The sequence below is a fragment of the Eutrigla gurnardus genome (assembly GCF_963514095.1).
Source record: "Eutrigla gurnardus genome assembly, chromosome: 7".
NCBI lineage: Eukaryota > Metazoa > Chordata > Actinopteri > Perciformes > Triglidae > Eutrigla > Eutrigla gurnardus.
Genome location: NC_139921.1, coordinates 617,501 through 632,926, shown reverse-complemented (window position 1 = coordinate 632,926; position 15,426 = coordinate 617,501). Strand labels below are relative to the sequence as shown.

General features: G+C 47.3%; 1 protein-coding gene across 2 annotated transcripts in view; it reads right to left on the bottom strand.

Moving 5' to 3' along the window:
* Positions 1 to 2,733: 2,733 nt before the first annotated feature.
* Positions 2,734 to 15,426, bottom strand: part of alk (ALK receptor tyrosine kinase) — a 413,707-nt gene continuing 401,014 nt past the window's right edge. For both annotated transcript variants that reach the window (XM_084013902.1, XM_084013903.1), the window contains exons 22-29: positions 15,375 to 15,426; positions 15,160 to 15,289; positions 14,890 to 14,987; positions 11,169 to 11,261; positions 6,775 to 6,876; positions 6,452 to 6,586; positions 5,931 to 6,021; positions 2,734 to 5,528 (exon numbers count right to left, since the gene is read on the bottom strand). The exon at positions 15,375 to 15,426 is cut by the window's right edge and continues 13 nt beyond it. In XM_084013902.1, coding sequence (XP_083870028.1) covers positions 4,368 to 5,528; positions 5,931 to 6,021; positions 6,452 to 6,586; positions 6,775 to 6,876; positions 11,169 to 11,261; positions 14,890 to 14,987; positions 15,160 to 15,289; positions 15,375 to 15,426 — 1,862 coding nt within the window. In that variant the 3' untranslated portion in view covers positions 2,734 to 4,367. The remainder of the gene's footprint in view (positions 5,529 to 5,930; positions 6,022 to 6,451; positions 6,587 to 6,774; positions 6,877 to 11,168; positions 11,262 to 14,889; positions 14,988 to 15,159; positions 15,290 to 15,374) is intronic.

The following is a 15,426-nucleotide window of genomic DNA, read 5'->3' as shown; positions in this document are numbered from 1 at the left end:
CTCACTTTGCAGGATCCAGTTGATCCCTGATGGGAGACAGACGATCTTAGAGGGACCAGAAGGACTGCAGTCTGTTGTTTAACATGATGGAGAGCGCCGCCGCTGCCACTGCCACCACTGCCGCCACCGCCACCCGAGGAACACAGTTTGCTATCGTCTTGGCAGCTGCACAAGCCTCAACATGTAGCCATGTTTCCAGCCCAGATAATCCTGCCGGCTCTCCATCCACCCTGTCAGGGTTTATGTGCAATAATGACCAGCTCGCTGTGCATAATCCTGCTCATTACACCACAGCACCAAACTGAGCTGTAGTGGTTCGACACAAAATTGATTTAAAGTGATTTTAGTTAAATTTTTTTCCGTCCATTAGCCAGATCCCAAACATCGATGTAGTGGCTGTAGCAGAATAATTCAGATCTATACAATCGCTGCATGTTAAACTGCCTGCAGCCTTCAGTCCGGGGGTCTCTGCCTGTTCTCTCCTTCTCTTCCTCCTCCTTACAATACTAATCTGTTTGTTCAGCAGAGAAGTGACACTTTAGTTCTCCTCGCAGATTAGAACGGAAGCAGCTGCATTAACCTCCACAAAAACAATTAGCGTCCACCTCTCCTCATGTCCCAGCCGCAGACATTTGTTAATTTCCTTCTCTGTACCTACATGAACCCTCTGTTCGCCAGGTCAGCATTGTTATTGGGTTTAGAAAATCATTCTGGTTCCAATGTATTGTGGGTTGTATTCCCATGATTGTGTCTCTACACCAGTGTAGAGTAAGGTCTCTAGTGTAATAGTGTAGAGGGAGGTCACTAGTAGTGTAGAGTAGAGTGAGGTCACTAGTGTGTAGAATGAGGTCACTAGTGTAGTGTAGAGTGAGGTCACTAGTGTAATGTAGTGTAGAGTGAGGTCACTAGTAGTATAGTGTAGAATGAGGTCACTAGTAGTGTAGTGTAGAGTGAGGTCACTAGTGTAGTAGTGTAGAGTGAGGTCACTAGTGTAGTGTAGAGTGAGGTCACTACTGTAGTGTAGAATGAGGTCACTAGTGTAGTGTAGAGTGAGGTCACTAGTGTAGTGTAGAGTGAGGTCACTAGTAGTGTAGAGTGAGGTCACTAGTGTAGTGTAGTGTAGAGTGAGGTCACTAGTGTAGTGTAGAGTGAGGTCACTAGTAGTATAGTGTAGAATGAGGTCACTAGTGTAGTGTAGAGTGAGGTCACTAGTAGTATACAGTGAGATCACTAGTGTAGTGTAGAGTGAGGTCACTAGTGTAGTGTAGAGTGAGGTCACTAGTGTAGTGTAGATTGAGGTCACTAGTAGTGTAGTGTAGAGTGAGGTCACTAGTAGTGTAGAGTGAGGTCACTAGTAGTCTAGTGTAGAATGAGGTCACTAATAGTGTAGTGTACAGTGAGGTCACTAGTGTAGAGTGAGGTCACTAGTGTAGTGTAGAGTGAGGTCACTAGTAGTGTAGTGTAGAGTGACGTCACTAGTGTAGTGTAGAGTGAGGTCACTAGTGTAGTGTAGTGTAGAGTGAGGTCACTAGTAGTATAGTGTAGAGTGAGGTCACTAGTAGTGTAGTGTAGAGTGAGGTCACTAGTAGAGTAGTGTAGAGTGAGGTCACTAGTGTAGTGTAGAGTGAGATCACTAGTGTAGTGTAGAGTGAGATCACTAGTGTAGTGTAGAGTGAGGTCACTAGTGTAGTGTAGAGTGAGATCACTAGTGTAGTGTAGAGTGAGATCACTAGTGTAGTGTAGAGTGAGGTCACTATTAGTGTAGTGTAGAGTGAGATCACTAGTGTAGAGAAAGACAAAGGAGCTCCGTAGCTTGGCTGTGGTTCAGTCAGACTGAGCATCGGTGAAAACCAGTGCCTCTTCGATGTTGTAACGTCGATAGTCTTCTGTTGTGTCTGCTCTCCTATACTCTCTGAAAGAAGTCCCGCTAGTTATTGAGCTGCATTTGTATTTGTAAAACAAATCTATGATGACACAATTAATTTAGTATATTTTCTTTTATCTTGTTTCTTTGTTCCGTCTGTTAGTTTTCAGTTGGATACATCTCTTTTCTATTTTCTGTTTCTTACTTGTTCCTGTAATAGGACAAGTCCGGGGCAGTAAATCACGTACTATTAATAAGAAGCACAAAGGCTCCTGCAGCAATAAATCAAATCTACAGTGGAACATGGCAGTCTCAGCCTACCACATACCGCTAAATAGAAACACGACACGCTGAGACGAGGCGCTCACAAACACTCAAATTCATAGTATTAACGCTGTGAATGTTATAATGTAGAGAGAAACAACATAAAGGCTGCAGTAACGATTTGGTTGGATATGTCAAATAAAACACTTTAAAAATGCAATAGTGTAAACGAGGCCAGTTGAGGACATCATGTAAACTGAGTCCAACGTCTCCTCTTAAAGTCTTGAATAGGGTTTTGTATGGAGGCTGAAAGTTCATTCTAAATAACAGTTCAAATAGCCGGTGCTCAGCGAGCCTCGTCGTTTTAACGAGCCCCACGTCTTGGCTTTTTCCGAAGCCTCTGTGTCAACAATCGTCTGTGATGCCAACAACCTCTACAGTCCGAAAATAAGACAAGACGTGGCAAATAAACAGCGTTAAGACTGTGTGTGTGTGTGTGTGCTTCAAAATGTCATCACTGAATTATAATGTCCTATTTCAATTAATCTAATTAACTTGGCATCAAGAGTGCAGTAGAAAGAAGCAAAAAAAAAGTTATTATATAGTAATTTATTAATTTGGCGAATGTCTTCTGAAGGGCAATTTACAGCTTTTACCAGAGCCATAGTACAATGCTTTATAATTACAACATTTACAGGTGCAGTTCAGTTTGTGTTTTAACATCGAATGATGCGATGAGTAGTGATTGGATGAATGCATTTAACACAGGAAACCAGAGACGAAACACGCTTCATTGGCCGATATCTCACCGGCGTCAAGCATCGTGACCCACATGAGCTCGTAGCCGTTTCACAGCAGAAGGACTGACATGATCGCCAAAAACAGTCAAGCAAAGGCATAAAAACCAACCTGACATCCCCCGAATCTCAGTGCCGTCCCACAGATAAACTCTACGGAAGGGTCCTTTAAAGTGGAACAACAAGCCCATTAGTTGTGACACCATTCATGAAAATGAGCGGAATGAGACTCAAACTCGTCTCGGCTTTCACTCGCTTGTGAAGTAAAGCGGTTTGCATTCAAACTTTTCACTCAGACTCATCTGTATTCCATAACAGTCATCCAATAATAGAAAAGATAAAAAATATGCAAATTTAGTAACGAAGAGTGCTTTGAGATGCTGATTTTGAAGGTTAAAATGATTCAGCAATATCCACCGTGTTTCCATATCCAGACAGAGAAGGGGGGAAGAAACCGTTTTCAACAAGAAATGAATTGATAAAAGGTTATTGGAAAAAGAAAAGGCCTCCGCTTCACCGTCACAAAGCTCGACTCTTTCATCAGGAACATGAAAGGACCAAAGGCAACTCCATACACATCTGGACTTGTATAAAGTGCTGCTCGTCTTCAGTTGAGGATGTGAGGGATGAATCTCTGACCTGGGTCTCATCAGCTCAGACAAACTGCTCGGGATATTTAGGATCGACCGCTTCTGGGTGCAACGAATCCCTTCAGTTAAAAAGTTAAAACCAGTCGGTGTGAAATGACTATGTTGGAAGGAGCATGATCATGATCATTTATAGAGCCACTTCCAAATAATAAATAAACAAATGAATAAATAAACAAGCAGGCAAGCAAACATCAACACATTTTTCCAGTATTTTTTTTTTTTTTAATAAATGTCTCTGGTAATCCAGTATCCAATTCTGTAATATTCTTAAAAAATGAGTCTGTTAATGAGCACACAGTCTGTTTTCAAAAGGACGTGTTGAAGGAACACGGAGGGCTCGGTGGTGGAACGGACTCACGCGACCTCAACTGCTCAAAGTTTGTCACACAGTCTTAAATTTGGCAAAATATGGATGACCACATGGCGGATGTCTTCTCTGTCGGACACTGACGAAGGTCCTCCTGGGCCGTAAACTCTCATTCTTTCTCAGGACTCTCACTCGGTCACCATCCAGCATTGAAAAAATATTTGTTTTAAATTCTGAAAACTCGCTTTTACTCTACATGTGTCCTGCCCAAGCTTTGATTACCTTTTCTGATGTGCTTTAGCATCCATTATAACACTTTCTTGTGGGAAAAGCCTGATGGACTCATCCAGCTCTGTTTTTAGCAAGAACTGGAGGAAGAAACCAAAATGATGGGAGGCGGGGGTGAAGTGAGACAGTGTTTCCTGCTGTGTGTCCTGAACACACAGTCTCCAAAGACAGAAAGACCAGCGGTGCAGGCAGCTGGGCTAAAGCACGGTGGCGTTGTGGCCCTCCATCCTCGGCATCCTGGGGTCCTGAACTGTCCCCATGGTGACCAGCAGGGGGCGGCTGTCCTCGGACACACCCGACCGGCCCAGGGACACTGAGGTGGGAAAGGAGGCCCCCCTCTGGTGGGCTGCTGAGGGGGGCATGGTGATGCCCTGCTGGGGTGGAGGCGGTGGAGGAGCGGCGTTGGCGTGTGCGTTGGCATGTGCGTTGGCGTGTGCGTTAGTGTGCACGTTGGCGTGCACGTTGGCGTGTGCAGCCTCCAGAGGCAGGCCTTGCTCTTGATAACCGTAGCCGATGTTCCCACAGGGGAATCGTCTCAGTCTGTAGAGGGGGGCCGGGGGCAAGGTGGTGGAGTCTAGAAGCAGGGGCGACTGGACGGCAGGAGGTGGTGGTGGGGGCAACAGTGGTCTGCAGAGACCCTGCTGTTGCTGCTGATGGTGCAGCAGCTGGAGCTGGTGCTGCTGCTGGATCTGGTGCTGCTGCTGGAGGTGGTGCTGCTGCTGGATCTGGTGCTGCTGCAGGATCTGGTGCTGCTGGAACTGCTTGTGAGGGTGCTGGAGACCCAGCGCCCCAGCCACCTCGGCCACAGTCCGGCCCACGTGCTCCTGCCCCTCGCCAGGCACCCTGCCGCCACTGCCTCCTGCCCCCCCCACGCCCCCCTGCCTCTGCTGCTGCTGTTTCCTCTGCTGCAGGAACCACGAGCCGTATGTGGGGTTCCAGAGACTGGTGCTCTTCCCGTTGTGGGCCTCCTTCTCAGGTGCGTGGCCCTGGGTGAAGGCCAGGTTGATGTGGCCCCCCTCGTGGCTGGGCTGCGTGCTGACGTGGGTGACTGGAGAGGTGGCTGTGTTGGTGGTTGTCATGGTGATGGAGGTCTGCGTGTGAGGCTGCTGGTGCTGGTGGAGGTACGGCTGGGACTGGGCTGAAGTCTGGGCTTTGGCCTCCAGTGCTGTGCTGGTCTCGGCAGTGCTGTCCTCTGTCGGGTAGGAGGGGGGCGGCTGAGGGTCCTCCCCATCAGGCACCGGGGCGTTCACCAGCACGGTGGGAGCTGAGGGGTCATCGGTGCTCGTAGGGACCCGCTCCTCCTCTTCGGGGACGGGTCCGTACTCGACAGGCAGGGGCATGGTCACCACATCAGGGTCCTGGGAACCGGAGCACCAAGAGAGCACAGCTGTAGGTTTCAGGGTGACCACTATGGATGTTCACACTAGAGATCAGATTACAATTTCCATCATACTATAATATAATTTAAAAATATATTTAGCATTATTTGAGTTATAATTCAATTATAATATGATTTAAATCTATTTATTATCATCTCATAAAATCCAGTCTTGCTGGATAAGTCATGGTGAATATTTTCATGAAAGTAAATGTCCCGCCTGCCGATCCCTTTTCACTCTGAAATACATCACGTTCAGCAGAGAGATACTTGAGTGATCCTTTCTGACATACTGACATGGAGTTTTATTAAATAAAGTAATAATAACAGTATAATAACAGTAGTAATAAATAACATCAAACCGAGCTCTGGGTTCGGGTACCTGCAGGCAGTAGTCGATCCGCTCCAGGATGGTGGAGAAGTTGGGCCGGTCTTCAGGCTGATGCTGCCAGCTCTGAGTCATGATGCGATACCTACGGAAACACATTTGGACAACATCTCCTGAATAACGGGTGTGAGTGATGGTGTTAAACGGGCGGAGAAGAGGACATGGATGAGATGGTTCCAACTGTAGCTGCTGCTTCCAATAAACAGAGGAATAGAATACCACAGTGCTTTTTGATTTATTTCCAATCGATGAATATCCAGTTACAAAGAGATGAAGAGGAAGCTGCAAAGCTGAAGGTGTGAAGATGTGAGAGAAGAATAGGATGTGACGTAGAAATGGCTTTTTAACTTCCACCATTTCTTCTAAATTCAAAACATGAGAGAAATGTGATTCTGTGGTTTCTCTCATGTCAATATCAACCAATCACAGAGCCCCTTATGTTCCTGCCTGGGTGCATCATGTGAGCATCCTTCTGTCTCTTATGTTCTCATGTGGGATCATGTCGCTGCACTTACACCGGCCCCGGGCAGTTCTTAGGGGGGTCCATTCTCCCGCCATTGGTCACGAACTCCAGTACTTCCTGGTTACTGCGACTCGGATATGGCATGTAGCCCAACGAGAAGATCTCCCACAGCAGAACCCCGAAGGACCTGCGGAGGTACCGGGGACAGGAAGACCGGCAGTCAGACTGAGGACCTTCATGTCTAACTTATAAACATGAGACGAGGAATGAGAATAAAACATGAGGCTCAGGATGTGAAGGACAGGAAGACAAACAAAAGGGGGACGTCACAATGAGGGTCTGGTCTTCACAAGGCCTGCAGACGGGGGTTCTCACCACGTGTCCGTCTTGGATGTGAAGATGCCCTCCATGAAGGCTTCCGGGGGCATCCACTTCACCGGCAGCATGGCTCGGCCCCCCTTCCTGTAGTAGCTGGCCCTACACACACACACACACACACACACACACACACACACACACACACACACACACACACACACAGCACAACGTTTTATGACTCAGCATGTGGCTCATATAGAGATACTGTGTTCTATTTGCCCACTGATAATTAAAGAGGGAACAATTGTTAAAAAAAAAACTAAAACCAGCATCTGCAGTTTGCAGCACCGTCACCATGGCAACAGCACTGCCCTCCAAGCAGGCGGGGGAGAGAAAGAAGCAGAAAAAATAATCTAACATTCAGCAATTCATTCCCAGTTTGTCAGTGGTCGTATCAGCCCACCGATGCAAACCACACACTCAGTTCCTTACATGTTGAGACCCTCTAAGAAGTCCTTATCTGCCCAGCCCCCGCCTGGCACCCACCCTGGCCCAGCCCCCACCCAGCCCAGCCCCCGCCCGGCCCCCGCCCTGGCCCAGCCCAGCCCCCACCCTGGCCCAGCCCAGCCCCCGCCCGGCCTCCACCCAGTCCCCGCCCTGGCCCCGCCCAGTCCCCGCCCTGGCCCCGCCCTGGCCCCCACCCAGCCCCCACCCTGGCGCCCAATATAGCCGGCGCGGGTTTGTGACTGGAAGGTTGCCAGTTGAAATCCCTGGGCCTAGTGAGGAAAATTAGGAGGCAGCAGTCCTTCAAAGACCAGCTAGAAACAAAACCACAAAATACAGAACAGACAAGAATGGCAAACACTTCAAAAGCAGCGTGGCAATGAATAATAGGGCTTGGATCAAATATGGGACAACAACAGAAAAAACCGATGTGGCTTTGGCAGCTTGAACTCCTCAGATATGGCTTCCAAAGCCTGTAGGCTCGGCTGCATGACCCATCGCATCTTGTCTTTAGTCGCTCTTTAGTCGAGGAGGATTTCAAACTGATTTCAAGCTGTGCTCTTACTCACCAGGGGCACAAGCGTCTGAACTGCTGCTAAAAGAAGCCGGAGCTCTGCATGCCTTAAAAGCAAACTGGAAAATTGAATCCAAAAATAATGTACAACTTGTGCCAGGGAGCTAAAACCAATGTAGCCGAGCCACAGCTTATTAGCTGAACCGTCACCGGCCGACGTCGGTACTGAAACGTCTCTGCTGTGTGATGTTAAGTTTGGGGGTTGAAAGGACGAGAAAGTATCAACTTAAGTCATTGGTCATTTGGGGAACAGTAAGTACAGATGAGTGTGGAGGATATGCTAGATCTAAACGTATCTACTTTATTAGCTACGAGGCATCGCAGGGCAGTCACACAAACCATCCACTCAGTGATGGGAATCGAACCCTCCTCCGTCTTCACATTCACACAATGGAATCACCATGACGACGTCCACTTCTCAGAAACAGTCTGTGGTTTTAGCGACTGTCCCTTTAAGGCCCCCTCCCGACAAAGCTCGTCTGCTCTGATTGGCTTGCATTTGCAAAGGTAGTTCTCAAGTGGTGCGTGGAGATGCTCTGATGGGTGGCGGCCTATTCTGATGCTGCATGTGACCTTGGGAGGCAACCAAGGTCATGTGACAGCCCCCGAAGATTACCCGACTACATGGAACCTGTGTACATTGTTACACAGTCCGTTATCGGCCTATTAGAACATGCTGGAATATTTGAAAAGGACTGAGGGATTAGACTGATCATCCCCCATCAGTGGATGGACCATTTTCACAGCATGGCCTTATATTTACTACTGGAGCTAACACCGATACAGACTGGAAGCTGAGCGGCAGATTAGGGAGGCTTAAATACGGACTCCAATCTATAGTATAAATAGGGTTGTTTTATGTGTGTGTGTGTGTGTGTGTGTGTGTGTGTGTGTGGAGGATAAAGAAGCTTTAGAAGCCAGATGTAATAGTAAGAGATGGAGCTGCTTTGTTGAACATGCAGCAGCGAGGACACGACGGAGCCTCGTACCTTTGTTTGTTCCTGTCGGGGCGGTTTAGGGTCAAGACTTGGTTTAAGGTTAGGGTCAGGACTAGGCTGGTAGCGGTTCTGGTTGTGTGTGTGTGTGTGTGTGTGTAGTTCCTCCTTATGGTGGCGGCTTTTTCCCGGGACGAGGACTCGCCAGCAGCTTTTGTTAACCCGGCCTTTATGTACCGCCGAACAACCCGTGTGCAAGCATGCGTACCAGACTGCATGAGGGAATTAGTGCGCGACAGTCCGTTGAATCTGCCTGTGGTTCTGCTCCCAGAATATAAAAAGCTGACATTAAGCCTGGTGCCGGTCCCCTGCCGCGGCCCACGTCACATAGCAGGAGGGCCACATGGTGGAACGGCAGCATGAAACACCGACGGCAACAATCCTCCCTCCCTCTCTAAATAATTACAAGGATTATTATAAAAGGCCCGGCAACCTCGGCTCCAGGCTGGGAGATGAAAGAATATCACGTCGGGGCACCTGAACAACTGACATCAGCGATTAAATCAGGCGCTCCACTGCTCCCTGGGGATCCTGCTGCAGACTCTTCCGGATGCTCTGAGAGTGACTTTGCTCTCGTGTGACTTTCCGTCGGCTGATTTGAAAACGCTGCGTTGACGAATGCTGTGACATATTTCCCCCGCTCTAATTCCTCACCAGACGAGAGGCAGATTTCCCTGCCGGATTGTGCGTTGATTTAAATAGTGTCGTGTGACACTGCGGTGGCTATAGCTACATTAAAAAGTTGAGCAAAGAACAATGAGATGCCGTCGGGGGCCACAGATGAGCTGACGTAGATTAAAAGGAGGCATCAGTGTGACGCAGAACAGAAACACTTCCACAGCTGGGATCTGTGGTTTACCATCTCAACCACAGAGAGAAACCGAGACCGGCACTCAGACACTCTCAATCACGTTGTTGTTGTTGTTGTTGTTGTTGTTGTTGTTGTTGTTGTTGTCTCTTCTATTATGATAGAATATATAAGAGAATATATGATATTGTATGTCGTATGACCACGCAGTTAAAAATAAATTGCACCAATGATAATAAAGGGAAGGAATGGGCACTGGAGGTGGACGTCGTCATGGTGACGTCAGTCCTCGGTCCACACCGTGGACTCGGGATGGGAAGCCTCCAGTTCTGCATTTTGGCCCTCAACGTCTTGGATTCTTTAGAACCAGTGAAGGAAGTGACCATATTTGGACTGTGGAGGAGTGACGGGTGGATCTGATGAAGTTGACCTTATTATGAAGCTAACTTTAGGCGCGTTTCCAATCATGCATGCGCATGCATTTGCCTCGCAAGACAAGGCATTCTGGGATAAAAATGTCAGGTGATAACTTCCCTTTGCGACATGTCACATGGCTTTAAAAACTTGCGGGATCTCCAGGGTACCTCCCTCCGCATGCTTTTCTGTGCAGATGGTCTCAAATAAGTGCGGACATAAGACACTCCCCTCAACGTTGCCCTAGTTGGTTAGAATTATCACGTGGTATTTCCCACGTGAGAAAATTCCTCAGCCTCCGTCAACAACGGGACTTCAAATGCCTCGGCTCGAATTCGTCAGCGACGAAGAAAGCCAGCGCCACTGGGCAGGCCATATCCTTTCTGCAAAGTCCGTGAAGTTTCCCCTGGCTCGACAGTTTTTGTTATGTATACAATTATTAATAAAGTTTAAAAAAAAAAAAAAAAAAAAAAGTCTGTGAAGTGCACCTGTGTCCGACTTGACGTGGTGGGAACTTGACGTGTTTATGACGAGTTCCGGCGGATCCTCTCAAGTCTCGTGCATGCATAGGCGCAAATGCATGCGATCCGAAATGCAGCCTTTGTTAGCAGCTTCACTCCAGAATCCAGATGGATCCAGAACCAGTAAGGTTGCTGCTCTGCTTGTGTCCATCAGATCCACCTGTCGCTCCTCCACAGTCCAAATATGGTCACTTCCTTCACTGGTTGTGGTGACGGCCAAAATGCCAAACTCGAGGTTTAAAAACCGTACTTCACAAACCAACAGATGACGTCACCATGACGACGTCCACTTCTTCTATACAGTCTCTGGATAATCCTGGTGTTGTTTTTAAAACCTTCATATGGGTGGTTTCTAATGAATAACTGTGGGTGAGGAGATCTGGGATCATTCTCTCTGCAGCAGCAGTTCGGCTCATCTAACGCTACAGATAATACATCCTGCTTATTTATTCTGTGTAAATGTTGAATAAAAGTAGTTGGATTCTGATTCTGATATAACTTTATATGCACTAGATGTTCTCCCACATACGTTTTACAAAAATACATTTCATGTGGTTCTTCTGAGCTTACTAGGTCTCAACCATCTTTACCGGGCGGTCTTGGCTGCTACATGTAACAACGTGGTTGAATCATACCTGTAAATGTCTCGAGCCATCCCGAAATCCCCGATCTTGGCCACGCGACCTGGCCCTTTGCAGGTCAGGAGGCAATTCCGAGCTGCGATGTCCCTGAAAGAGGAGAATCCGATAGAATGTCAGGTCACTGCTTGGATGGAGACTCCACACACTGTCAATCTGAATTATGTGAGTAATAACGGAGCAGTGTGTAGGATTTAGCAACATCTAGTGGTCGGGTTGCAGATTGCACCCAACTCTACCCCCACTCCCTTTACTACTATGGTGGCCTGCAGGTAACTTTAAAAGGCCTCTCCAGAGCTTGTGTTGGTTTTGCTCCCTCTGGGCTTCCGTAGAATGTTTCATAGTAATATCTATCATATTCCGTTGTCCTTCTATAGATGGGAGTAAACTTTGCTGTATATAGGAGTCAGAGGTTTTGAACGCTGACATTTACACAGCCGTGTCGTATATTTGCATCTAGAAGAGCGATCCATGAGACACCTCCAGACGTTCAGCCCTGCGATCTGGAGTTCACTGTAACTACCACGCTGCTTCCAGGCAAAAGTCATATTTGCACTGTACTGGCTGGTTAGAAGATACAGGTGTTTACATGGTGACGCTTGACTCCATCTGGGGAAAAGAATGGAGAGCAGCGTTCTGCTCCCCAAGCATCCAACTGTCTGAACATCCTTAGAAGTGATGTTGTGAGCACGCTGCTCCTCATCACACTAAACACAGGAGCACACTGGGGACAAGAAATCTCTCTGAACACTCTGAAACACTCTGAAACACTCTGAAACACTGAACACTCTGAACACTGAACACTCTGGACACTCTGAAACACTCTGATCACTCTGAAAACTCTGAAAACTGAACACTCTGAAACACTCTGGACACTCTGAAACACTTGAACACTCTGAAACACTGAAAACTCTGGACACTGAAACACTCTGATCACTCTGAAAACTCTGAAAACTCTGAAACACTGAACACTCTGAACACTGAACACTCTGAAACACTCTGATCACTCGGAAAACTCTGAAAACTCTGAACACTCTGAACACTCTGAACACTGAACACTCTGAAACACTCTGGACACTCTGAAACACTTGAACACTCTGAAACACTTGAACACTCTGAAACACTGAAAACTCTGAACACTGAACACTCTGAAAAACTCTGAACACTGAAATCTCTGAAACACTGAACACTCTGAAACACTCTGAAACACTCTGAACACTCTGGACACTCTGAAACACTGAACACTCTGAAACACTCTGAACACTCTGGACACTCTGAAACACTGAACACTCTGAAACACTCTGGACACTCTGAAACACTCTGAAACACTCTGAACACTCTGGACACTCTGAAACACTGAACACTCTGAAAAACTCTGAACACTCTGAACACTGAACACTCTGAAACACTCTGAACACTCAACAAGGAAACACTGATAAACTGGGATGTGAAATGACACAATGAGGATAAGGAAGTTCAGAAATCTGAACGGGGGGCTATTAAGGGGGGTTGCCCCACTTCACTGCACCAGATGAAGGCTTTCCACAAGGTTTAGGAGTGTGTTTATGGGACTTTTGGACCATTTTTCCAGAAGTGTATTTGTGAGGTCACACACTAATGTCGGAGGGAAGGCCTGGCTCTCAGTCTCCACTCTAATTCATCCCAAAGGTGTTCTATCTGGTTGAGGTCAGGACTCTGTGCAGGCCGGTCAAGTTCATCCACACCAAACTCTCTCCTCCATGTCTTTATGGAGCTTGCTTTGTGCACTGGTGCACAGTCATGTTGAACAGGATTGGGCCATCCCCAAACTGTTCCACAAAGTTGGGAGCATGGAATTGTCCAACATCTCTTGGTCTGCTGAAGCATTCAGAGTTCTTGAGCTAATCTGAAGGCCACATGAAGTTTGGAGGTCTGTAGTGATTGACTCTGCTTGAATTGAATACTTTTGGCAATATATAATACTATTGGCAATATAGTGTATGATAATGAAGTGCAACATCAAATTTGATGTGAAATAAATTATTATGAAATACAAATGTGTTTAGGGCATCCATCTGCTTCCCAATCCAAGTACTCAAATTAGTTTTGGTTTAAAACGCTTGAACACATTCCTTTTCCACAAAGTGCTGAAGCTGAATCCAAGTAGTTCCTTGTTTAATGACTTGATGATGTGTGTTGCTCGTTGGCGAGGACAAGCCCTGAAAGGCGGCGGCAGCTAACAGACTGCTAGCTGAGGGCATCGGGGAAGGACGTGTTATTAAAACAATATTAACCGGCTCACAGACCTTATTTACAGCAAATGTTAAGTGCAGCTTAAAGACCAGTTTCACTGCAACACTTCAAGAACAATCTCTGTTACGAGCCTGTTTTAAGGTTAAACTGCCCGACTCTCCTCAGCAGTGTGCTTCTCCTCAGCTGAACTTCCACTATGAGTAGCAACCCTGCTGTAAAATAAAGGCATGTAAGAGTAACATTAGTAACTGACCCCGACCCACCCCAAAAACACCAGATAAATCAAGGCATTCGCACAAACCAAGCCAACCATGACACCCCTCTAATGCACGTTTAGTAGGACTGCCCCTGTTGGCCAAAGTAATTATGACCAGAGTACAAGACAAAGTCGTATTAAGGGAGGAGCTATGTTTATGTGCCGTGTGTTGACTTATTTTAAGTTGCGTAACGCACCTAACTCATGTAACTTATGTTACGAACATTATTTTAACCTCAATCTTGTCCGAAACAGAGTAGTAGCAGAATGTACCGCCACACAAGCTGCCCTATTTGAAGAGTTGGGAGTGAGAAAGTGTAAATTCTAAAAAGCACAGAAAAACAAAAGCCAGAGTAAGTTATTCTCAGCCGGCGTGAAACGTGTAATTAAACCGGAGAGCGCTCCCATCATCCAGCGCTGAGAAGCGAAGCCTACCTCATCCACCTGCCCTTTACTCAACCCTGAGTAAACACACCTCCATAAAAATTGAAATTAGCCTCAAGGACAGTGTCGGGATGAATTTTAATACAGATGCGGAGGCAGAAGAGCGGGATGTGTAGAAGCCCACGAGCCTCCGGAGGAGCGGCGGCCATTAGATGGATTGATGGGGCTTTACTGTGCCACGTCGGGGCAAACGGGGTTTAATAGGCCTCGTTTGTCATTGGCCAATTCCAAATAAGTCAAAGAGAGACGGGAAGAAGGAGGCCTGCTCACCTGCTGTAATAGTGGCAGCTATTTTGACCTTTTCCCTTTCTGACGTGTACTTATCTTTCCTCCGAGACATGAAGGACATATTTGCGGGTCAAGTCAAGCGAGACAAGAGACGGATTTTACTTTAGTCACATCCTGTGGTTCACCAACAGCTGTGAATATGGATCCAGAAGGGGGCTCGTGCCTTGGATACAGACCATAAAGAAGCCGGCTGCCCCATCTGGCTGCTCTGCCGCTCCACTCCTCCTCGTCCTTTCTGCCATCGTATGAAAGGCAACAGGCATGCTGAGTCCATATGTCAGGCTTGGACGGAGGCAGCTCATCATTTAGAGTAGAAGTCAGGGAATGAATGTGGACTGTGTTTGTTTTCCTTTGCATGTATCCATATGCATATGAGCTGTGTACTGTTTGTTTTTCTGTTCAGGAGGAATATAAGACGGCAGAATACCAGACATCCTTTATGATCATGGGCTGTGTTTGTTGATGCCGATGCGTTATTGGTTCTGCACTCTTGCATACCTGTGTATGAACTGGTTCTCCTCGAGATACTGGCAGCCCTTAGCGATGTCTCTGGCCACGTTGAGAAGGTCCACCATGGTCAGGCTGGACGGGTGCTCCTGGTCAAGAAGACAAATACCCAGAATGCAATATTATTGGATACATCAGAACTGGAGGTCTGACTGATGGAGCTTGGATCACAGTTCGTTAAATTCTGCTGAACTTTAGGAAACAGAAAGCAGAAATGCACTATTAGATGACAGTTGAGAGCGATGGAGCAGTGTGTCCTACCAGCCGGGGTCTGGTCTCCCTCAGGAAGGACTTCAGGTCTCCTCCGGTCATCAGCTCCAGCAGGATGAACCGGGGCATGGCCTGCAGACTGACTCCTACACAACGCACAATGTTCTGGTGGCTGAACTTACTGCAGGGACAGAAACACGGCAGGAGGGAACCGGATCAGAAACCGTTAGAGAGACACAATTCTGTTGATGGTCTAAATGTCTCACCTGATGATCAGAGCCTCCATGAGGAAGTCCAGCTCGTCCTGCTCAGAGCAGA